General features: G+C 40.7%; 1 protein-coding gene across 1 annotated transcript in view; it reads right to left on the minus strand.

Annotated features, from left to right (window-relative positions):
• NOSTRIN (nitric oxide synthase trafficking) overlaps positions 1–25,485 on the minus strand; it is a 57,242-nt gene that overhangs the window by 2,280 nt on the left and 29,477 nt on the right. Inside the window, exons 5-15 of the mRNA XM_077272783.1 lie at positions 16,500–16,581; positions 13,080–13,142; positions 12,899–13,003; positions 10,312–10,437; positions 8,684–8,782; positions 5,086–5,211; positions 4,888–4,996; positions 3,293–3,381; positions 2,848–2,973; positions 2,072–2,309; positions 632–712 (exon numbers count right to left, since the gene is read on the minus strand). Coding sequence (XP_077128898.1) covers positions 632–712; positions 2,072–2,309; positions 2,848–2,973; positions 3,293–3,381; positions 4,888–4,996; positions 5,086–5,211; positions 8,684–8,782; positions 10,312–10,437; positions 12,899–13,003; positions 13,080–13,142; positions 16,500–16,581 — 1,244 coding nt within the window. The remainder of the gene's footprint in view (positions 1–631; positions 713–2,071; positions 2,310–2,847; positions 2,974–3,292; positions 3,382–4,887; positions 4,997–5,085; positions 5,212–8,683; positions 8,783–10,311; positions 10,438–12,898; positions 13,004–13,079; positions 13,143–16,499; positions 16,582–25,485) is intronic.

A 25,485-nucleotide genomic window follows, 5' to 3' on the forward strand; every position in this document is an offset into this window, starting at 1 on the left:
TGTTTCGGCGTTCTGCCCCTCATCAGTGCAAAGTATGAGATCTGAGTTGGATAGGTGAATGGCTCTGGACTGAGGTCTAAGGGGTAACGTTTCTCCTTGTGGAGAGTGACATGTGGCCCTGGCATGCCAATGTTAGGAGGATTATTAGCCGTGTAATGCTCCTCTGGGAAACTTTGCATCGGTGGTCCCGCCAATCAGTCAAAACACCGATCTGATGTCAATATCTCCTGAATGAACTGCGCGCATGGAGTGATGTACATACCAATATACGGACTCACAGATAGACGGATTCCATGCGCACATCTCATGTAGAGGCAGCGGATGCCAGAGTAGTATTTTGACTGATCTGTGGGGGTCTCAACACACTTCTATATGATGACAGTTACACTTTAATTTTTGAGGGCATCAACAATACTAAAATAATAAGTACATGTCATCATAAAACATTTTTGGTAAAAACTTGGCATTAGGAAAAGTGTCTAAAACACAATCAACTGCTGAAAATACTTGTGCCATACTGATAAATTTGGGATATTTTAATCAACCTTCACTCATAACAAAATACTACTGGTGAAACCGAATCGTCCTTCGGGCATCTGCTGTTTTAGTTTGTTCTTTATAAGAAACCAACCTTTCTCCAAGCTAAGTTCATCTGCTCTCTGCGGCTCATACGGGTAAAGGACACGGCATTCAGCATTATTATAGTCTTCCCCTTAAAAGATGAAAAAACTACATCATTGACAAAAGTAAAATATTAAAATTAGTAAGACACCTCTTCCCCCCAACTTAAAGCGTTTTCAACTTTATGAGAAAAGGAAAAAGAAATAATAGAAATGCCCCAATTTGTTGAAACATTTAGACTGAAGCAAAAAGTTAAAATTCAGGAAAAAAATATAAAAAATCTCATTTATTTCACATTAATCACAGACCAGAGTATTTAAGATCAATTAAAAAGGATCCAAATGGCGGTAACCTTGTTTTACATTGGTGTCAAAAGAATACATATATATATATCTCTTTAGCAATTTCTGAATTTTTTTCACAAATAATATTAATAAAAGAAAACTACACAAGTTTGGTACTGCAGTGGAGAATCATGTGCCAAGGTCACTTTTCGAACACAATGAACACCGCAAAAAAAATCCAAAGAATCAATGGAAGAATAACATATTTAGGATTTCACCACACTTGTAATTTTTGTATCATTCACAGCTACAACTTGTCATGCATAAAATAAGCCCTCATATGTCTACAGAAAAATAAAAAAATTATGGCTTTAGAAGAGATGAAAGAACAAAAATGAAAAAATTTGCCGTGGCTGGAAGGTGTTAAGTTGTTACATGTCTGCTGCTGCACCTTCTGTGTTTGTTTGCTCTTGCCCCGCAGTCACTTTGTTATGAGATGCTGAACTTTACCTCTTTCACTCCCCAAAGAAACAAGTGTGGGAATTAATTTCTAGGAGTTTCTCTTCTAAACCTTAAAACTGCAGGTAAAAATGCAGCTACAATCTCATACATTTCCATGCCATTTTTTTTCCTTGGGCTTTTTGCGATGGTATATTTAATTCTATACATTCACAGACCCCATTAAGTTTTATTGGCACAAATAGGAAATTGATTGAATAAAGAATCCAATTTGCTGTCCATTTCTGATACAAGCCAGAGTTTATTGATGCACTTTCCATTCCTATATTAATGTTGCTCTCACAAGCTTTTCTTGAATTCGGCTGCACTACTTAGTGACCACATATAGAAGCTTACAGTATAGACATCTTCTGACCGAGTGTCATATAATCATGTTCCTTTTTTTTTTTTCAAACGTCTCATTTTGTGTCTCTCATTTTGGGATATGTTGAGGCAAGAAATAAGGTAAGGAAGAACACATCTATGTATCCCTATCCATATTGTCCTGTCTAGAAGACCCTTTTTCCACTTTAGTTTTAATAGCTGTTTAAAAGAGCTTAACGATCGTCACAATCCAATAAAAAAAACCCGCTTATAATATCTAAGTAGAAATCCCAGCAATATCGGTCATAACAATATTATATAATGAAATAGAAAGGTAATTTTACCATTTTCTTGAGCATCGCCACCATGCATCCGCATTGAACCGCGTAAATTCTTAGAAGATCTTTTAGATAAACCTCTTGGAGGCTTGTTTGGATGATCAACATAGTCAACGTTTATATATTCATTAGATAGTGGATGATTGGACCCGTAGCTTCTGGTAGACATCCTGCTACTTTGGGAACGTGTCAGTCTAGATGTATTTATAGAACGAGATATCTGCACCGAGCAGAGTTGACAGCCCTACGAATAAGGAAGACATGAACACATGATACATTGAGGTCTCGCTCTTCAGGGATGAGGAGGCCATGGTTCATCATTTTGAGTATAGAAGTACGTTCTTAACCAGGTTAGGGTTGGCGAGTTCCCAGAGGTAGAGTACGTAACTTCTTTTTTATGATAACTCATGTCGAAATTATTGCCGGTACCGATGTACTTTATTAGTCGCGATTAAAGGTAGAGCGGCTCTTGAGCTCAAACTTCTGCTCATAGTCAGATAGTGTTCAGTCTCCAGGAAGAATAATATTCTCAAGAACATAACAGTTTACGATTGTTTTAAGGCAGTAGAGCCGGTGTTGCATTTTACATTTTTATGGATCTCGTGTGGATATTTATTGACACATTAAAGGAATCTTCAACTTTAATCAGGTCCTAACGTATTCTATATTACCATATGGATGTCCTCTGTGCTCGGCCAACCAGGCTCCATGAACAATGCAGAGGCCCCACTCAAATAAAGTATAATCAGCTAAACAGTCATAAAAAAAGGAAACGACTCTACCTTCTCTTTCCACTTTGTCATCCGTTCGCTGCAGGGATGAGTTGGAAGAGTTTTCTGCTGAAGTTCTGCCAGTGCCAAGGAGAGTTTAAAGTGATTTGCTTCAAGGAGGTGGATTTTCAAGATTGTCTATAAAATTGTAAAACATTGACATACACAATACAACAAGGAAACTTCTATTCTTCTAAAACACGATGCTACGAAAATATACGTTATAAAAAAGTAATACCTTTGTAAAAAAACATGAAAAATAGTAAAGAAAAAAAAACCAAAACCTGAACACACTGAAGAAAGAACAATAATATTTTATAGGTCAATCATTTCAGAGAAGCATGAAGCACCCATGAGAAGAAATATAAAAATAGCAGAAAGCGAGAGAGAGCTGAAAAGGGACTAAATAAAGTGATATCATTTTTCATACTTTACATATAGCTTGAATAATGTCTACCTCGTCCAGAAGAACAGCTGTTTCTTCCTCATTTTTCACATCAGAAAATGCTGGGTTTTCTCTATAGGCTCTCACCAGTTTTTCCAGCCCTTTAATTATTTAAAAAATAAATGATGTATGAATTGCTACAAATTCTTCTTCTTTTTCGTTTTCTTCTTGTTTTGTTTTCTTCTTCTTCTGATTATTATTATGATTTTATTACTATTGAAATGTGTTTTTAGCATTAAAGGGCATCTGCAATCAAATGTATTGCATCCTAAAGGGAGTCAGTGAGCTCACAATCACTGATGAAACCAAGCAAAGAGGCTCCCTTGACTTGACCAGGCAGTTCAGGGCACCTTCCTATCTGCTTGTCTCCATCTATCTCCATCTTTCTCTTCTTTGATTGACAGTTCTGGATTTACAGGATCCAGAGACTGAGGTAGATGGAAAACAAGTAGGTGGGAGCTATACAACTACGCCAAGGGCACACTGTGCTGGTGCTTTGTGCGAAAGGTAATTTTATGCTGATAGGTTCCCTTTAAATAGGAATGATCTGAAGAATGCTCTCCTTGTGTAACACCACTGACGGCAGATGGAGAGTTAGTTGCTCACCTGGATAAGTTGTGTATGGTCAGGATCCCAAGCATGGCTCCTGCTCGGGCCTCTGTACTCACATCAATAGGATGGCGGACTAAACAGATGAAGACATCTTGAGGGCTGCCGCTGACAAAGGTGATTCCAGTCGGTGAGTATGAATTAAGTTCCAAGTTTATTGGAATATATAAATAAGCTTGGAACATACAGTATTTCATACTCACCTCCTCAAATCACCTTTGTAAGTGGCACCACCTGGGATCCACCACATCTTATCCATCTATTTTAAGCACCACTCCAGCAGGGGGGTTTTAGCACTGGAGTGGTGCTTTAAATGTAAGCCCCCATGTACTTACATATACTTACTATACTTTTCTTATACTCACTTTCCGATGACTTTACCTTTTACCAAAGCCATTCCAGTCCCGCGGCATCATCTTGTAACCATAACTTCTGACTGTCCGGAAGTCAGAATTTACGTCACAAGAGCTCAATGCAAGTGTATGAGAGTCAGAATGAGGTCAGAATGAGGCGCTCATAGACTTGTATCGAAAAGTGACCTCTGGCGCTCCATTAAACACTAGAGCTGCCGGCAGGTCATTCTTCATCGGAGACCGATGGGAGCGACTCTGGAAAAGGACGAAGGTGGCGACAGGTGAGTATGAGACGGGGAAGGGGAATTACAGTTAAAGGTGCCACTCCAGCAGTGCAATAAAAAAGTCACTTTTTTGTATTTACTATGATGATTGGCCACAGGGACCGCATGACATAATCAGTGCTGAATGGCGCCAGTACCGGAGGTGAGAATAGCTGCTTTTATTTTACTTGGGGGAAACATAGTGATTGAGAGGGGGTTGTCTGAATAGTGGACACTCCTTGAAAATATTAGAAAAACATTTTAAACCCACAACCCAGAGCTTGCGAAAAATGAAAAATAACCATTGGGGATTACAGCGGACACCTACATACTGTACAGGAGCAAAATGAAAAACTTTATTATTTAATTGTTGCAGACTGACCTTCTCTGTCTTTTATCATTTTCTCCATGTCATTCTGGAGTCTATCAAGCTTCTCATTAATAGATTCGATTCTTCTATTTGTGTCCATAACGACAGAGGTATCTTCTTCCTAAAATACGTAAGAAAGCGCGAGTGCCGGTTTCTGTCTCATTCTGTTGTATGACACACAACGCATTTTATGGTACTTTCATCACTTACATAATAATCCAACAGTAGAAATTCTGACTTGTTGTCTTCAGTAAAGATCGTCGTTTCTTCCATAAAGGTCTGAATATCCTTCTCAACATCGATATTTTGAATCGCCTGATCAATTTGGCCCTGACACTATAAAATGAAATGCAAACAATGAGTTATACTGTGGTATCAATAAGAAACCACAAACGAGCTGCCGTTGATAGAACTTTCATTATTTGCTTCTATTTGGAACTTTCAGTGCACATTTTATTAGCACATAAATATACATTAAAAAGTAACTGTCTTAATTTTGATTTCCTAAATCAATAGTGAACATGAGAATAAGCAACTTTGTAATATATCTTATCAGAGAAACACTCTTCCTTCTCCTCCTGGATTGATATTTCACTCTCAATTCATATGTAAAATCAGTAAAATCTGTATTCAGCGCAGACAGATTTCCCCATTACAAACATATGACATGACAGTTGGTGTTTTTGAAATTGTTTGGAGAAAGGAAGAAGGATGAGCTAGAGGCCGACACAGACATTCCGCTGTAAATTCTCCTGAAACAACAGTTACATTTCTCCACGGAACTTTATGAGCACCAACTGTCATCTCCTATCTCAGTAATGGAAATGTCTGTGTTCATTGGTGACACACATTTTACCCTTGTATTCAAAATTTTGAGACTAAAGTATTTTTATATTTTTTCGACTATAGATGTTTTCAGAGAATTCAGGTGTTTCTATAATAAAAATCTGAGCTTTCACACAATTCTTGATTGTAAAAACAAAAAAATTAATTAATGAGACATTATAAGTCACCATTTACATAATGGGTGACCATTTTTTAGGGCATCTATCTTTTCTGGCTAATAGGAATAGCTCCCAGGAAAGAACATCATTTTTATAATGTCCGTCTGTCCTTTCAAATATAATAAGCTCCGGAGGCAGATTCTCACAGAGATCTATGTCCGGCCCATAGATCTTAAAAGCTAATTTACATATTAAAAAAACACGGATTTCTCTGGAATAAGACATCAGATCACTGATATCAAGGTGTAATTTTATTCAGGTTCATATGAGCTTCATACTCTTATAGACGGCTTATCAGGGTTTATCCTACTGACTGATTCTTTTTAAGCAGTTCTCCAGGACCCCTCTATAACAGTTTTCTTGGATCACTGGAGTGTGATTAGGGAATGGGGAATAGAATTAATTACAATCACATCTGACTTTTCAGGTTTAAAGGTGGACTATGCTCTATTACCGAGCTATTGCTGGGAAATGGTGAAAAGAGACAACGATATATTAACTGATATAAGGTCAGTGACCTCATAGACGTGCCAACGGGTCATATAAATGTGCACATCATATACTGATACTTCATAAACAGAACATAAAAGCAAAGCATGAGAGCAGAAAGACTTCAAAACTGAGTGCACTGGCCCTTAACTTCAGCAAGGCTGCATGTTGCGATAAGGTGCCACGTCAGATGACGTATATCAGAAACATTCGACACTTTTGGCAGGGAATCCACCTGTTATATGGCATGTAAAGGAACACGACACCATTTAAAAAAAAAAAAACAAATTCTAGATTTTTTCAAAAATTAGAAATCTAGAGCATGCGGATCTAAATTAATGGCCCATGCAGCTCTATGGGAGTCCTATTAAAATGTGCGGCTCCATATGGTGCTTAAGAATGTATCATAAAAGAGCAATTTACTAACACTGTACTAAGCACATAGTTACTTAAAAAGAACTTGTCACTTGCCTATATATATGTGCAGGGCCGGACTGGCAATCTGTCAATTCTGGCAAATGCCAGAAGGGCCTGTATGGTCATGGGCTGCCTTGTCTGCTACGTTGTTAACAGAATCTGTGTTCTCAAAACACCCATACTGTTAAGAGTTGTGACGGAGGCTGCCGTCACTTACCCCAGCAGGCCACGGGTATCATTAGAAATATTGGTCTTGTAGTAAATCGTGCCTTCCTCCTTCCAGGGTAATACAAGTGATATATCCCATCTAGCGCTTGGGAAGGGGCAACATGGGCCTGTGTGATTTCAAATGCCAGAGCTGAATTTCAGCCCCAGTCCGTACCTGTATATGTGTTTGTGTGTATATATACACACAAACACACCGGTATATACAGTATATATATATATATACGATATATATATTTTTTTCTTTTCTTTTCACCTTGTGTAAATGCCGCTGTCCTCTAGAGCTTTTTCATCTGGTGTAAATGCTGCTGTCCTCTAGAGTCTTTTCACCTTGAGTAAATGCCGCTGTCCTCTAGAGTCTTTTCACCTTGTGTAAATGCCGCTGTCGTCTAGAGCTTTTTCACCTGGTGTAAATGTCGCTGTCTTCTAGAGCTTTTTCACCTGGTGTAAATGCTGCTGTCCTCTAGACTTTTTTCACCTGGTGTAAATGCTGCTGTCCTCTAGAGCTTTTTCACCTGGTGTAAATGCTGATGTCCTCTAGAGCTTTTTCACCTGGTGTAAATGCCGCTGTCCTCTAGAGCTTTTTCACCTGGTGTAAATGCCGCTGTCCTCTGGAGCTTTTTCACCTGGTGTAAATGCCGATGTCCTCAAGAGCTTTTTCACCTTGTGTAAATGCCGCTGTCCTCTAGAGCCTTTTCACCTTGTGTAAATGCCGCTGTCCTCTAGAGCTTTTTCACCTGGTGTAAATGCAGCTGTCCTCTAGAGTTTGTTTTTTTCATGTACTTCTCCATTCATGAAATATGATCCTTTCATTGTTGTATGCAAAACTAGTCTTTTGTTTTGAGCTAGCTTGGCAATTGTCCCCAACAAGACTCCAATAGAGAAGAGTTGGCAATCACGCCCACTTGGCTAAAAATTAAAAAGGGATTATTTACTATTTACTATTTACATACAGGGAAGCCGGAGCCATATCCCAGGAACCAAGAAATACAGGAACAAAAGAAAAACAATGGTGTATTCAGAAGAACAGCAACATTTACTCCAGGTGAAAACAAAGACATAATTATGGCAAGTGACCGGTCCTCTCTAAGCAATATGTCAGCAGCTCATCAATGCTTCATTCACACTGTTGGCCTTCTCATGCTTGGGATAGGTGCATAAGACCACTGTCTTGCCATCCGAGAACAACGGTCTGATTTTTCTGATTGGAGTTTGAGTACAGCAGGATTAGTTTTTCTCGAAAGTGGAGAGAAAAAAGAGTTTCTCCACCTTCTCCATTATGTCAGTCCGTGAAAATTGGACCAGACTTGGATGCCATCCAAGTGGAGTCCAATGTTCTCCATGGACCCATAGACTTGCATTGTCAATTTTGATCCAACACTTGGATGAAAATCGGACATGTCACCAATTTTTTGACTTGTGCGTAGCCTCGTAGAATAACATGGGTACAAGTGCTATGCATGAAAACCCCAGATAGCACTCGTTTCATGTAATCGGTAGTGTGCATGAACCCTTAGGATTAGAGGGATCACAGCAGCCAAACCCAAGCAATCACGCAAGTATGATGGTAGTGGTTGGGTGATAAATGTTATTTATGGGACAACCAGTCTTTGTTCAATTAAACAACAATTTGCAAATATATTGTCATTGTCTGCGAGGCAAAATATACTTACAGCATTGAGCGTCTGTCCATAACTTGATACATGCTGGTTGTACAGAGTTAAGATGTGCGAGAGGATTTGTATTCTTTCCTTTTCCAGGTCTTGAATGTTCTAAAATTCCAAATGAAAAGTATATAAAATATGAAGAATGTATCTCACAAGAAATCAGAATATCAAGTACAACAACACAAAGCAAAGGCAAAAGCAAACAAGTCTAACAAACGACAATTTACTTCTTTATTCTTGGTGAACCCGTGTTGTAGTTTTATTTTCCCAGTAGGTTGTCATTAGATTCTCTGGGTCCTTCACATTAATAATGTTCATGTACACTTACTTCCATTTTTGGATCCATTTTAGGATAACAAAAAAAACAAAAAATAAAATGAAAGGATCCATTCATTTGAATGGGGACAAAAATGTCCTAAAAGATCTTTGATTGACTGTTGTCCAGCTGCAATGTGGATCACTTATCGCAGTCGGCACACCTTTTTTCTCCCTCCAATGAAACGAATTGCAACTGGATCCATATTTTTAAATATTAAGTTGTAAGAGGAACAGATTTTTTTTACATTTTACATCCGTTTTTGCTCCATTTGTAATTAATTCAGTTTTTTTTCTTTATACTGGATCCATTACAAACGTATGACAACTAGATATGTGAACATGGGACAAGACATCATTGCAAGAGTCCAGGTTGTATAGGGACGGGCAGAGAACAGGGTAAGGGAGCCACGTAAGCGATAGAGAACACAAAAATATTGTGTTTTTTTTATCTTCAACTCTGCAAAAAATATTTTTTCGGAAATCACAAACTTTGCTGCAGTAATTTTCAGCAATATCGGCAACAATTGGCATTTATTGTTGTTTTTGTCTGTGTTAGAGAACTGAATTGGGAAATTCTGGAACTAATCCTCAAACTTAACCGTAACATATATTCACTTGCTGTAGATTTCATATCTGCACTACAGGTTAATTTTCAGACTTTTTCCACAGCGTGTGGATGAAATATGGCATAAAATCTGACATATTCTACTACTTTAATGTGAAGAAGATATTCAGCCTGCAAATTTGCAAAGAAAATCTGCAGAGTTACCACTCATGTGAATACGTCCAAAAATCAAAACAGATTTAAATAGACTTCAGAATATTTTGCATGTATTGTTAAAGGTTTAAATGCTTCTTTTATTTTATAAGATTATTCATAGAAATAATTATATTTAACCCATTATCTACCAATGTCCTTTTTTTGGGACGCCTAATCTTTAGCTTCTAGCAACTTTTTTATAATTTTTATAATTAGGTCCAATTTTTTGTGTTGTGTTTGTAAAATGAATGTTTTCAAAATATGTAATCATGTCATTGTCATTTTTATTTGAATATTGCGTCGCCCTTTTCTGAAAAATCCGTACTTGAAAAAATTTTGCAAATTATGTTTCTGATTCATTAGGACCCAAATCATTAAAAATCTGTCATTTAAAAAAAAAAAAAAAATGAAAATTGCTAATTTGGCAAGTAATGGGTTAACATATGCACAAGATAAGCAAATATACTCCAATGTACAACCATTTATAGGGTCTACGTAAGCTGGGAACTCAATACTGGGTGTACTGATTACCTCGGTACTTGGTGCCGATACTTGCCTTATAACAATTCTCCAAAACACTTTCCCATTTTAGCCTAGCTGACTGACCGGTGAGATTTTCTTGGTAATAATCTTCATCTGTTTTTGTCAAGACTGCTGCTGACTTTTTCAGCTTGTTCAGGAGCTGGAGATTAAAGTCAGAAAAAGTTTCTTCATAACTTGTACAGTTAAAGTGATTTTTTGATGAACAAAAGTTCATTTTAATCAATAGATCTTGGAATCATAATAATTTCCACAATTGGATATGTTTAAAAATAATGTTCCTGTGCTGAGATAATCTTATAAATGTGCCCCTGCTGTGTACTGTGTAATGGCGGTGTCTGACCGTACAGGAACATGGTCTGATCATACCACATCACCTGGGCAGGGGGGGGAGAAAAAGAGAGTATACTGACATTACAGCAGGGGATCACAAATGATTCTTTCTTTGAAGTAAAGCATTATAAAAAACAGACAAGGAAATTTTTTACCTCACAAAAATAATCATTTGTGCTCCTGTGCTGTAATGTCTGTATACTCTCTTTTTCTCCCCCCCTGCCCAGGAGATGTGGTATGATCAGACCATGTTCCTGCACGGTCAGACACAGTCATTACACAGTACACAGCAGGGGCACATTTATAAGATTATCTCAGCACAGGAACATTATTTTTAAACACATCCAATTGTGGAAATCATTATTATTCCAAGATCTATTGATTAAAATGAACTTTTGTTAGAGGGGAAAACCACTTTAAGCTATAAAGATTTGATAATTTTTACAAAGTAGGAAACTTTATAGGAATATAGCTGCCTGCAATAGATATCTCCAAAAGTTGTATGTTATAAAAGCCTGATCACTCTGAATTTAATGTGGTTATTCATTGGGCACAGATTATAGGGAAGGTAAAAGAGGCCATTGCTCATTGGTCTTCACCACCTCGGGTCATCCATCTCCATGTTCTCCAGAGCTCTTGCAAGACTACTTGCAGTAAAGCTTTATATCTAATGGCATCATATACTGTCCAGTTATTTCAGAGGGAACCTCTCCAGAAACTATTGATCCCGTCTTAATAGGCAACCTACAATAAGTCAATCACAATATTGTATATTTCTCTTTATACCAAAACATTAATTAATCCATGCAAATTTACAGAGAACGGTGATTGTTTCCTCTGATAATGAGGATTGGACTTGGAATTGGCAAACTCTAATTTCTCACAAAATGCAATAGGTCAGACTGTCCTCAAATAAAGTTGATGTTGGTGGATCCCACAAGGGTTACTAGGATTTACCAACAAATATCTGAAGTGTAAGATCAACTTAAGGGGTGTTCTGACCAAAGACCTTTATGATACACCCCATAATAGAGATCTCGGGAAAAATACATTCGGATTCCCACCTAATAGACATCTACATTAAAACCACATAAAGGTGAAGTATATAACACCGAATATCTAATTACATTAGCACCTGTCAAATGGTGGGAAATATTTGGCAGCAAGTCAACACTCTGTTCTGTGAAGTTGATGTGTTGCAAACAGGAAAATGTAAAGATCTGAGTGACCAGTGTCAAGTTGTAATGGTTAGATAAATAGGTCAGAACTTCTCCAATATGACAGATTTTGTGGGATGTTCCCCAGTATGTTGTGGTAAGTACCTACCAAGAGTGGTGCAAGAAAGGACAACAGGTGAGCTGGTGACATCAATGATCTGTGTGGGGAGCAAAGGCTAAGCCATCAAGTTGGATTCCACAGTAATTGGAGCACAAATCTTTTGGAGTCCATGTCTCAATGGTTCGGAGCACTTCTGACTGTACAAGTTGAGCCTACACACTAGTCAGTATATAATATTTAGCCTTTTTTAACACTAATGTCTATGTTGAGATTCCCATTTAAGACATTTTTAGTGCCAATAAATAATTTGCAGATTGTATGCCAATTGTTTAAAAATAGCACTCTAAAATTCATCAGGACATTGCCAAGTTCTTAAATATGGATAATAGAGTTGAGCAAAATGCTTTACAGGACCCTAGGTCCAACCGCCAGGTCAGTAGTGTGTAGCCGCTCCACAAGAGCACTGTCAACTTCTTACTACCTGTGGTATCTCCAGATCTCCAGCACTTCTGACGTTTACTAATCAGAAGAGCATAATTAGGAGGCTCTGACCCGGTGGCAAAGAACTATCGACATGGCTGCTGGATCAGGACAAATCATTAAAGATGAACAATGGAAGTCTTTGGGGTTCCCATCCTGCAAGTTTCTAACACTTCTTTTATGGATATCCTGTAAACCTAGCAAATAACAAATAATAATAATCTTTATTTTTATGTAGCACTACCATATTCCGCAGCGCTTTACAGTTTCTGCACACATTATCATCACTGTCTCTGAAGGGGCTCACAATCTAATTTCCCTATCAGTATGTCTTTGGAATGTGGGTGGAAACTGGACAACCTGGAGGAAACCCACGCAAACACGGTGGGTTTTGAACCCAGGACTCCAGCGTTGCAAGGCTGCAGTGCTAACCACTGAGCCACCGTGCTGCCCTATTTCTACCTCAGTGCCACGTTTTTTGGAAACTAGCAAACTAGAAACCATATAGTCACCTTCTGCTTGTCCTTCTCCGTCACCGTTTCTTTTGCATTTTCATTTTCCGCTTGATGAAAAAGTGCTTCGTGTTTTTTGGTATGATCGGTTAGCTTCTTCTTTATCTGTAAAACAGTTATATATGATCATTCTGCAGCATGTCGGCTGGGGACGTCTCTCCCTCCGTAATAGAGACCTTACCTTTATTTGTTGTCTCCAGTTGCTTAACACAATGCTTGCCATCTTGTCCACTTCATTATCTAGCTTATAGGCGAGAGGAAACTCATTATTATTGTGTCCATTTATTCTTCACGCTGACAACTATGGCTGTGACTACATGTGGAAATCTCGCTGATGATGACATATTACACCTACTGCTGCAGTGTGATTAATGTAATAAGTGGCCTGTCCCTCTGTAATGATACTCCATGTTTCACTGCGGAGATTTACACGGGAATCAATATAAACTCTGTTTTGTCATCTACAATCAGAGAAAACTTTTCTCTCTGTTTGAATAAGCATGAATATCCATTTAAAGAAGCACTCCTCCTCCTCCCTTCAAAATTTGTAGCCTCTTAACATATTGCAGTCATCATATTTTATAGCACTGCGTATTTACAATTGCTCATTTTGCTTTTCTACCCAGTTAATTCTTCTCTTTTCTATTAGGTCTATGACATCACGTGATAAAAATGACTAGCTGAGTCCTTCTAAGCTCTATGTAGAAACAGGAGGTCAATTTTCCCTGCATGAGTCATGATTCACTGCAAAAGTCTGTGGCAGGGGGAGGAGTGAGTAGTTGGGTCAGGAAGTGAAGAGGGGAGTGATAAATGCAGGGAAACTTCCTGTTTCTACATAGAGCAAAGAAAAGAGAAAAAATAACTAGGTAGAAAGACAAAATGAGCAATTGTTAGAATGTAATACAGGTGACTGGATGCAACACAGAGCAATGTATAGTCATTGAATGATATAATTCTGCTTAAATGCAATAGTAATTTACAGTAATTCTAAACAGTTGGTTATAATGACAAGGTGAATCAAACAATAAACCATATAATGATACGAGTGAATTAGCAAAGTAAGTTCTTCAATATATAATATTAATGTTCTCTTTACGAAGATGATACACCCATTCATGGAAGTTATGTAGATTATCTCTCTTTATCTCTGGCCCTAGCAATGTTCATAGGGTTTTCCCGCTAGGCCGCAAGTCTTTCTGACAAAGTCTACTGACGCGCATGGGGCCTCCCACGTCCCTCCCAACCTGTTGTGCTGTCCCCGGCTAGCCCCAGTACTGTATGTCAAAACTGGAAGTGACGGCCCATATGAAATCAGTAAAATACAAACAAATATTATGCCAGAAAAAGCATAGTGCCCATATGGAAAGGAAAAGGAAGTGCTGATTGAAGCATAAATAAGTCACAGTGACAATCCTGAATAGCACAAATCTATCTAACAGCATATAAGCTACACATATATGAATAATAGTAAAGGTAATGTTACCTGCAGTGTATGAAACCAGGAACCCACCATACCCGACGCGCGTTTCGCAATTAAATGCTTCATCATCCTGGGTTTCATTGGGGTGTGTGGTGGGTCCCTGATTTCATACATTGCAAGGTAACATTACCTTTACTATTAGTCCTACATGTAGTCTATATACTATTAGATAGATTTGTGCTATGCAGGATTGTTACTGTGACTTATTTACACTTCACTCATCACTTCTTTTTACTTTCCATATAGACACTATGTTTTTTCTGGCATAATACAGGAAGAAGCATCTGTGAAACGTGCGTCGGGGTGAGGGGACACAGCGTTTGGTTATTGAAAAATATTTACTACACTATTTATGAGGTAATACTTTTTGACTGCAGCTGCTCCCCCCTAGTTTGGTTTGAGGCACCTTTTAATGCATATGTGTTTCATATTGCCACAATAAAAATTGAATTTTACTCTGTGTTTAAACACTTCTTGATCCTCACATGGCCAATAGCTAGGGAGATCAGTATGGTTTACTAATTACTATGTATTTGGAGCGTTACCCTTTCCCTAGTAGAGGAACTGGGTTTGGGTAGTATGTTCAGCAAATTTTATTAAGCAGTAAATTGCAAAAGTGTTAATTGTTACAACAAAGAAATACCAGACACAATACATGGACAGACATGACACTATACACTCACCGGCCACTTTATTAGGTACACCATGCTAGTAACGGGTTGGACCCCCTTTTGCCTTCAGAACTGCCTCAATTCTTCGTGGCATAGATTCAACAAGGTGCTGGAAGCATTCTTCAGAGATTTTGGTCCATATTGACATGATGGCATCACACAGTTGCCGCAGATTTGTCGGCTGCACATCCCAAAGATGCTCCATACAAGGCAGGATGGATCCATGCTTTCATGTTGTTTGCGCCAAATTCTGACCCTACCATCCGAATGTCGCAGCAGAAATCGAGACTCATCAGACCAAGCAACGTTTTAACAATCTTCTACTGTCCAATTTCGATGAGCTTGTACAAATTGTAGCCTCAGTTTCCTGTTCTTAGCTGAAAGGAGTGGTACCCGGTGTGGTCTTCTGCTGCTGTAGCCCATCTGCCTCAAAGTTCGACGCACTGTGCGTTCAGAGATGCTCTTAGGCCTACCTTGGTTGTAACGGGTGGCGATTTGAGTCACTGTTGCCTTTCTATCAGCTCGAACCAGTCTGCCCATTCTCCTCTGACCTCTGGCATCAACAAGGCATTTCCGCCCACAGAACTGCCGCTCACTGGATTTTTTTTCTTTTTCGGACCATTCTCTGTAAACCCTAGAGATGGTTGTGCGTGAAAATCCCAGTAGATCAGCAGTTTCTGAAATACTCAGACCAGCCCTTCTGGCACCAACAACCATGCCACGTTCAAAGGCACTCAAATCACCTTTCTTCCCCATACTGATGCTCGGTTTGAACTGCAGGAGATTGTCTTAACCATGTCTACATGCCTAAATGCACTGAGTTGCCGCCATGTGATTGGCTGATTAGAAATTAAGTGTTAACAAGAAGTTGGACAGGTGTACCTAATAAAGTGGCCAGTGAGTGTATATCTAAAAAAAATAAAATATTTTATTTCTGGCCAACCCATCCAAGTAAATAGGATAAGGACCTAAATTCTTGTGATGTTTCTTGCCTTCTATTAAATAATACTGTCATCATTCATTAAGTCATTATTTCACCTGCTATTATTAACTGTATGCTAACTTCCAGTACAAGTGTCCAATATTGTAGTTAAGAGCCATTTATTTGCCTATATAAGACTCAACCGATGGATAAAAGTGGCAATGTTTCCGAATAAAAAAAAAATCTTTAATTACTTTCATTTGTAAATATTTAGAGTATCAATCTGCAGATCATATTCACAATGCTCTAATTACAATGTCCCAAATAAATTTTCAGTAAAGAGAAGTCTCTGAGACAATGAGGTTTCCTGCTCGATCACAGTAGCCAATGATGGATGTGAATGACCGAATATCACTGAGGCATTTATTACACCCAGGGAGGATTATAAAGAATGATATCCTGACAGCTACGAGTAAAGAAACACACAATTCAGCACCATAAATACCATAAATACAAGCTACTGTTTACCTTTTTCCTCTTCTTGTCGTGATTTTCCAGGACTTGATTTGTTGGTTTTATGGCTTCTTGGACGATTGCGGTGCCAAGTTTTCTATCCAATGCAGAAAAGGCAGATTGGGTTATGAGGCCATTAAACTGAATAAACGGCTGGTAGAATTATTTTTGTACAATAACAATAAACTCTTTTTTTTCTTCTAACCTTCACATTTCAAATCTATATAAAGTACAGAGAACTGAAGTTTCCATCACGTCTGATAGTACAGTCCAGGGGTGGACAATTGAGTTGTCTGAAGGGCAACATGAGAGACTGTGACTGTTGTGGAGGACCGAAACAATAGGCAAAAAATTAATTCTGCTCAATAATTATATTAATTATAATTACTATTTTATATTAATTTTAATTGCATCACTTGATTTTGACCATAATTAAGTATGCCGACACCCCTTATATATAGTATGAGTCCACATATAGCCTCCTATATGCAGTGTGAGACCCTACATAGGCCCCTATACACAGTATGAGACCCCACATAGCTCTCTATATACAGTATGAGATGCCACATAGCTCCCTGTATACAGTATGAGCCCTCACACAGCACCTCTATACACAATATGAGCCCCCACATAGCCCCAATGTACAGTATGAGCCCCTACATAGCTCCCCTATATACATTATGAGACCCACATAGCCCCAATGTACAGTATGAGCCCCTACATAGCTCTCCTATATGCAGTATAAGACCAACATAGCCCCCTATATACAGTATGAGACTGTACATAGCCCCTATATACAGTATGAACCCCTACATAGCTCCCCTATATACTTTATGATGCCCACATAGCCCCTATATACAGTATGAGACCCACTTTGCCCCTAAACACAGTATAAGACCCCGCATAGCTCCCTATATACAGTATGAGATGCCACATAGTTCCCTATTTAAAGTATGAGCCCTCACACAGCACCCCTATACACAGTATGAGCTCCAGCATAGCCCCTATATACAGTCTGAGCCCCTACATAGCTCTCTTATATACATTATGAGACCCACATAGCCCCAATGTACAGTATGAGCCCCTACATAGCTCTCCTGTTGTGAATTCTGTTTGTGGGCTCCCCCGGTGGTGTTTTATGGTAGTGCCACTTATTTGCCTTCTTCTATCCCTGATCACCTGTTGCCACCCATTAGGGGAGTTTCCTATTGAAGGCTGCTTGGCTGTTAGTCCTATGCCGGCCAACAATGTATCAGTAGCATTCTGTTGCATTCTCCTGCCTCAAGTTCCTGTTCAGCTAAGTTGAATTTTGTTTCTAGTTTATGCTATTTCTTGTCCAGCTTGCTGCAATGTGACTCTCTGTAGCTGGAAGCTCTTGTGGACTGAAATTGCCACTCCAGTGGCATGAGTTGTCACTGGAGTTTTAAAGTAATTTCAGGATGGTGTTTTTGAGTAGTGTTTTGAAGTTGACCGTGAAGTAACTCTTTCCTATCCTTCTGCTATCTAGAAAGCGGACCTCACTGTGCTAAATCTGCTGTTCATCCTACGTATGTCTTTTCCTCTTAACTCACCGTCAATATCTGTGGGGGGCTGCTATCTCCTTTTGGGGTTCATCTCTGGAGGTAAGGCAGGCCTGTATTTTCCTCTGATAGGGGTAGTTAGATCTCCGGCTGGCGCGTGGTGTCTAGGGCATCGTAGGAACACTCCCCGGCTACTTCCAGTGTTGTGTCAGGTTCAGGTCACGGTCAACTTTAGTTTCCATCACCCGAGAGCTAGTCCGTTTTGTTATTTTTATTTCCCTGCCATTGGGGTAATCATGACAGTTTGGCCGGCCGCAATGTGTTAAAACTATGCACTAAAGCAGGAAAGGATGTGAAAAGTTTTTTTTTTTTCTGTGTTTGGAAAGTGTACCCTAGTTTGCTCATTTGTACTCCTTGCTTAAACTGCAGTCTTCGGCCTTTTTTTTTTTTTCCTCTCCTCTTAATCTCTGAATGGCTTTGGTTACACCTGTTTGAATCATGGATCCACAGAGTTTGGTTGCAGGTCTGAATAACCTGGCTACAAAGGTCCAGAACTTACAAGATTTTGTTATACGTGCTCCAATGTCTGAACCTAAGATCCCTATGCCTGAATTTTTTACCGGAGACAGATCCCGTTTTTTGAATTTCAGAGAGAATTGTAAATTGTTTTTGTCTCTGAGATCTCACTCTGCTGGTGATCCTGCACAACAGGTTAAAATTGTTATTTCTCTACTGCGGGGTGACCCACAAAGTTGGGCATTTGCATTGTCGCCAGGGGATCCTGCGTTAGTAAATGTAGATGCGTTTTTTCTGGCTTTGGGGTTGCTTTATGAAGAACCTAATTTAGAGATTTTGGCTGAGAAGGCCTTGATAGCTCTTTCCCAAGGGCAAGATGAAGCTGAGATATATTGCCAAAAATTTCGTAAATGGTCGGTGCTTACTAAATGGAATGAGTGCGCTCTAGCAGCTAATTTCAGAGAAGGTCTCTCTGATGCCGTGAAGGATGTCATGGTGGGGTTCCCTGTGCCTACAGGTCTGAATGATGCCATGAAATTGGCTATCCAGATTGATCGGCGTTTACGGGAGCGCAAATCTGTGCACCATATGGCGGTATCTTCTGAGCAAAGACCTGTGCACCATTTGGCGGTGTCCTCTGAGCAAAAACCTGTGCACCATATGGCGGTGACCTCTGAAAAGGCACCAGAGCATATGCAATGCGATAGTGTTTTGTCTAGAGGCGAACGACAGAATTACAGGCGCAAAAATGGGTTGTGCTTCTACTGTGGAGATCCAGCTCATGTTATATCAGCATGCTCTAAACGCATAAAAAAGGTTGATAAAAAGGTTGATAAATCTTTTTCTATGGGTACCTTGCAGTCTAAATTTCTTTTGTCCGTGACATTGATTTGTACTTTGTCATCTGTTACCGTGGATGCTTATGTGGATTCTGGCGCCGCTCTGAGTCTCATGGATTGGTCCTTTGCCAAGCGTTGTGGGTTTGATTTAGAGCCTCTGGAAGTTTCTATTCCCCTAAAGGGTATTGATTCTACACCTTTGGCTAGCAATAAACCACAATATTGGACACAAGTGACTATGCATCTTACCCCAGACCATCAGGAGATTATTCGTTTCCTTGTGTTATACAATCTACATGACGTTTTAGTACTTGGATTACCATGGTTACAAATTCATAATCCAGTCTTGGACTGGAGATCAATGTCTGTGTTGAGCTGGGGATGTCGGGGGATTCATGGGGATGCACCTTTGGTTCCCATTTCTTCATCTACTCTCTCTGAGATCCCAGCATTTCTGTCAGATTTTTATGATGTCTTTCAGGAGCCTAAGATTGATTCTCTCCCTCCTCACAGAGAGTGTGACTGCGCTATTGAGTTGATTCCCGGTAGTACATTTCCTAAGGGTCGCTTGTTTAATTTGTCTGTACCTGAACATACTGCTATGCGGGAGTATATCAGAGAATCTTTGGAAAAGGGTCATATTCGCCCCTCGTTGTCTCCTCTAGGGGCAGGGTTTTTCTTTGTGGGTAAAAAGGATGGTTCATTGAGACCTTGTATCGACTATCGACTTCTGAATAAGATTACAGTTAAATACCAGTACCCGTTACCTTTACTGACTGATCTGTTTGCTCGCATAAAGGGGGCTAAGTGGTTCACTAAGATCGATCTACGTGGTGCGTATAATTTGGTGCGGATTAAGCAGGGGGATGAGTGGAAGACCGCATTTAATACGCCTGAAGGCCATTTTGAGTATTTGGTAATGCCTTTCGGTCTCGCGAATGCCCCTTCCGTTTTTCAGTCCTTTATGCACGATATTTTCCGTGAATATCTGGATAAATTTATGATTGTGTATTTGGATGATATTCTGATTTTTTCGGAGGACTGGGAATCTCATGTTCAACAGGTCAGGAGAGTTTTTCAGGTTTTGCGAGCTAATTCTCTTTTTGTAAAGGGCTCAAAGTGTATTTTTGGGGTTCAGAGAATTTCATTTCTGGGATATATTTTTTCCCCTTCATCTATGGAGATGGACCCTGTTAAGGTTCAGGCTATTTGTGATTGGATACAACCTACTTCTCTAAAGAGTCTTCAGAAATTCTTGGGATTTGCTAATTTCTATCGCCGATTCATAGCGGGTTTTTCTGCCATTGCTAAACCTTTGACTGATTTGACCAAAAAGGGTGCTGATGTTGCTAATTGGTCCTCTGCGGCTGTGGAGGCCTTTCGGGAGCTTAAGCGCCGCTTTTCTTCTGCTCCTGTGTTGCGCCAGCCTGATGTGCCGCTCCCTTTCCAGGTTGAAGTAGATGCTTCCGAGATCGGAGCAGGTGCAGTTTTGTCGCAGAAAGGTCCTGACTGCTCAGTGATGAGACCATGTGCGTTTTTCTCTCGAAAGTTTTCGCCCGCTGAGCGAAATTATGATGTTGGAAATCGGGAGCTCTTGGCCATGAAGTGGGCATTTGAGGAGTGGCGTCATTGGCTTGAGGGTGCTAGACACCAGGTGGTGGTCTTGACTGACCACAAGAATCTAATTTATCTTGAGTCAGCCAGGCGTCTGAATCCTAGACAGGCGCGCTGGTCGTTGTTTTTCTCCCGATTTAACTTTGTGGTTTCATATCTGCCTGGGTCTAAGAATGTGAGGGCGGATGCCCTCTCTAGGAGTTTTGAGCCTGACTCGCCTGGTGATTCCGAACCTACTGGCATCCTGAAGGATGGGGTGATATTGTCAGCTGTCTCCCCAGACCTGCGGCGCTCTTTGCAGGAGTTTCAGGTGGATAGGCCTGATCGCTGTCCGCCTGGTAGACTGTTTGTCCCTGATGACTGGACCAGTAGAGTTATCTCGGAGGTTCACTCTTCCGCGTTGGCAGGTCATCCTGGAATTTTTGGCACCAGGGATTTGGTGTCTAGGTCCTTCTGGTGGCCTTCCTTGTCTCGAGATGTGCGTATTTTTGTGCAGTCTTGTGATGTTTGTGCTCGGGCTAAGCCCTGCTGTTCTCGGGCCAGTGGGTTGTTGTTGCCCTTGCCTATTCCTAAGAGGCCTTGGACGCACATCTCTATGGACTTTATTTCTGACCTTCCTGTTTCTCGTAGGATGTCTGTCATCTGGGTGGTGTGTGACCGTTTTTCCAAGATGGTTCATTTGGTACCTTTGCCCAAATTGCCCTCCTCCTCTGAGCTGGTCCCTCTATTTTTTCAGAATGTGGTGCGTTTGCATGGTATTCCTGAGAATATAGTGTCTGACAGGGGTACTCAGTTTGTGTCTAGATTTTGGCGGGCGTTCTGTGCCAGGATGGGCATCGACTTGTCTTTTTCGTCTGCATTCCATCCTCAGACTAATGGCCAGACTGAGCGTACTAATCAGACTTTGGAGACTTACTTGAGGTGTTTTGTGTCCGCTGATCAGGACGATTGGCTTGATTTTTTGCCATTGGCAGAGTTTGCCCTTAACAATCGGGCCAGTTCTGCCACTTTGGTTTCTCCATTTTTTTGTAATTCAGGGTTTCACCCTCGCTTTTCGTCCGGTCAATTGGAGTCTTCGGATTGTCCTGGAGTAGATGCTGTGGTTGATAGAATGCATCAGATTTGGGGACAGGTTGTGGACAATCTGAAGTTGTCCCAGGAGAAGACTCAACAGTTTACTAATCGTCATCGGCGTGTTGGTCCTCGTCTTTGTGTTGGGGACCTGGTTTGGCTGTCTTCTCGATTTGTTCCTATGAAGGTCTCGTCTCCTAAGTTTAAGCCTCGGTTTATCGGCCCTTATAGGATTCTGGAGGTTCTCAATCCTGTGTCCTTTCGTTTGGACCTCCCAGCATCTTTTACTATTCATAATGTTTTTCATCGGTCATTATTGCGGAGGTATGAGGTACCGGTTGTTCCTTCTGCTGATCCTCCTGCTCCTGTGCTGGTTGAGGGTGAATTGGAGTATGTGGTGGAAAAGATCTTGGACTCCCGTGTTTCCAGACGGAAACTTCAGTATCTGGTTAAGTGGAAGGGCTATGGTCAGGAGGATAATTCTTGGGTGACAGCATCTGATGTTCATGCTCCTGATTTGGTTCGTGCATTTCATAGTGCTCATCCAGATCGCCCTGGTGGTTCTGGTGAGGGTTCGGTGCCCCCTCCTTAAGGGGGGGGTACTGTTGTGAATTCTGTTTGTGGGCTCCCCCGGTGGTGTTTTATGGTAGTGCCACTTATTTGCCTTCTTCTATCCCTGATCACCTGTTGCCACCCATTAGGGGAGTTTCCTATTTAAGGCTGCTTGGCTGTTAGTCCTATGCCGGCCAACAATGTATCAGTAGAATTCTGTTGCATTCTCCTGCCTCAAGTTCCTGTTCAGCTAAGTTGAATTTTGTTTCTAGTTTATGCTATTTCTTGTCCAGCTTGCTGCAATGTGACTCTCTGTAGCTGGAAGCTCTTGTGGACTGAAATTGCCACTCCAGTGGCATGAGTTGTCACTGGAGTTTTAAAGTAATTTCAGGATGGTGTTTTTGAGTAGTGTTTTGAAGTTGACCGTGAAGTAACTCTTTCCTATCCTTCTGCTATCTAGAAAGCGGACCTCACTGTGCTAAATCTGCTGTTCATCCTACGTATGTCTTTTCCTCTTAACTCACCGTCAATATCTGTGGGGGGCTGCTATCTCCTTTTGGGGTTCATCTCTGGAGGTAAGGCAGGCCTGTATATTCCTCTGATAGGGGTAGTTAGATCTCCGGCTGGCGCGTGGTGTCTAGGGCATCGTAGGAACACTCCCCGGCTACTTCCAGTGTTGTGTCAGGTTCAGGTCACGGTCAACTTTAGTTTCCATCACCCGAGAGCTAGTCCGTTTTGTTATTTTTATTTCCCTGCCATTGGGGTAATCATGACACTCTCCTAAATACAGTATGAGGCCCGCATAGCCCCTATATACAGTATGAGACCGCACATAGCCTCTATATACAGTATGAACCCTTACATAGCTCCCCTATATACATTATGATGCTCACATAGCCCCTATATACAGTATAAGCCCCTACATAGCTCCCGTATGTACAGTATGAGACCCACATAGCCCCCTATACACAGTATGAGACCCCATATAGCTCCCTATATACAGTATGAGATGCCACATAGTTCCCTATTTAAAGTATGAGCCCTCACACAGCACCCCTATACACAGTATGAGCTTCCACATAGCCCCTATATACAGTATGAGCCCCTACATAGGTCCCCTATATACATTATGAGACCCACATAGCCCCAATGTACAGTATGAGCCCCTACATAGGTCTCCTATATACAGTATGAGGCCCACATAGCCCCCTATATACAGTATGAACCCCTACATAGCTCCCCTATATACATTATGATGCTCACATAGCCCCTATATACAGTATGAGCCCCGACATAGCTCCCTATATACAGTATGAAATGCCACATAGTTCCCTATTTAAAGTATGAGCCCTCACACAGCACCCCTATACACAGTATGAGCTCTCACATAGCCTTCTATATACAGTATGATCCCCCACATTGCCCCTACATACAGTATGAGCCCCTACATAGCTCTCCTAGATACCTTATGAGACTCACATAGCTCTTATACACAGTATGAGGCCGTACATAGCTCCCTTATATACAGTATGAGCCCTACATAGCCCCTATATACAGTATGAGCCCCTACATAGCTCCCCTAGATAGAGTATGAGACCCACATAGTCCCTATATACAGTATGAGACCGCACATAGTTTCCTATATATAGTATGAATAGATTCCTATATACAGTATGAGCCCCCAAATAGCCTCCTATATGCACTGAGACCCCACATAGTTCCCTATATACAGTACGTTTCCCCACATAGTCCTTCAATATACAGTATGAGCCCCACATAGCCCCCTATATACAGACACAAATCCCACACACAATCTCTCTCTATATATAATCACATACCAAATGTGACTCCTGTTCCCCCGGCGCTCTGCTCTGGTCTTTGCTATGTGCACTGACGCTCCACACAGCAGACACAGTATAGTAACGACATTGAATCTGCTGTCTCAGTCGCACACACAGAATGGTGCAAGGAGCAGCCAGCGACCCCTTCCTCCATCATTATATTCACTGCTATCTTTACTTTGAGGATACAAGTAGCGGTGACATCGGCCTAGGGAGGGCAGCAATATGATGTGGTCCGTGGGCTATTGTTTTCAGCCCTTTGACTGTCTTGGTCTGCGTGCAGGACCGGATCTGGACCGTGGACCGCACTTCGCCCAGGTCTGATCCAGTCTCAGCAGACCTCCAATCCCCAAGCAGACAATGGTTGGTCCTGGACCCCCTGAAAATGGTCTGTAGCCTCTCAGTCTCAAAGCAGTTTGCGACCCAGGACTGGCCAACTATGCTCAAATGGCTCCAGGATGATTTCAGGTGCTCTCTGCAGCCAGCTCAACTACACAGGTGCGCTCCACGCTACACCGAAAGGACAAAACACAGCTTTTTTAAACTCTATTTTATACTAGCTGAAGAGCCCGGCGTTGCCTGGGCATAGTAAATATCTGTGGTTAGTTATAGCACCTCACTTCTCTTATTTTCCCATCACGCCTCTCATTCTCCCCATCACATCTTTCATTTTCCCCCTCACATCTTTCATTTTCCCCCTCACATCTCTCATTTTCTCCCTCACTCCTCTTATTTTCCCCCTCACTCCTCTCATTCCCCCCTAACACTTGTCATTTCGACCTCACATCTGTCATTTTCCGATCACTCCACTATTTTCCCTCACTCCTCTCATTTTGCACTCGCTCCTTTTCATTTTCACCTCACACCTCTCATTTTCACCTCAGTATATACATGTTTGTAATCTCCCTTATATATAGTATACACCTGTATGTCATCTCCTGTATATAGTATATACCTGTATGTCATCTCCCCTGTATATAGTATATACCTGCTGTGTGTCATCTCCCCTGTATATAGTATATACCTGTATGTAATCTCCTCCTGTATA

This window comes from Ranitomeya variabilis, chromosome 7 (genome assembly GCF_051348905.1).
Source record: "Ranitomeya variabilis isolate aRanVar5 chromosome 7, aRanVar5.hap1, whole genome shotgun sequence".
Taxonomy (NCBI): Eukaryota; Metazoa; Chordata; class Amphibia; order Anura; family Dendrobatidae; genus Ranitomeya; species Ranitomeya variabilis.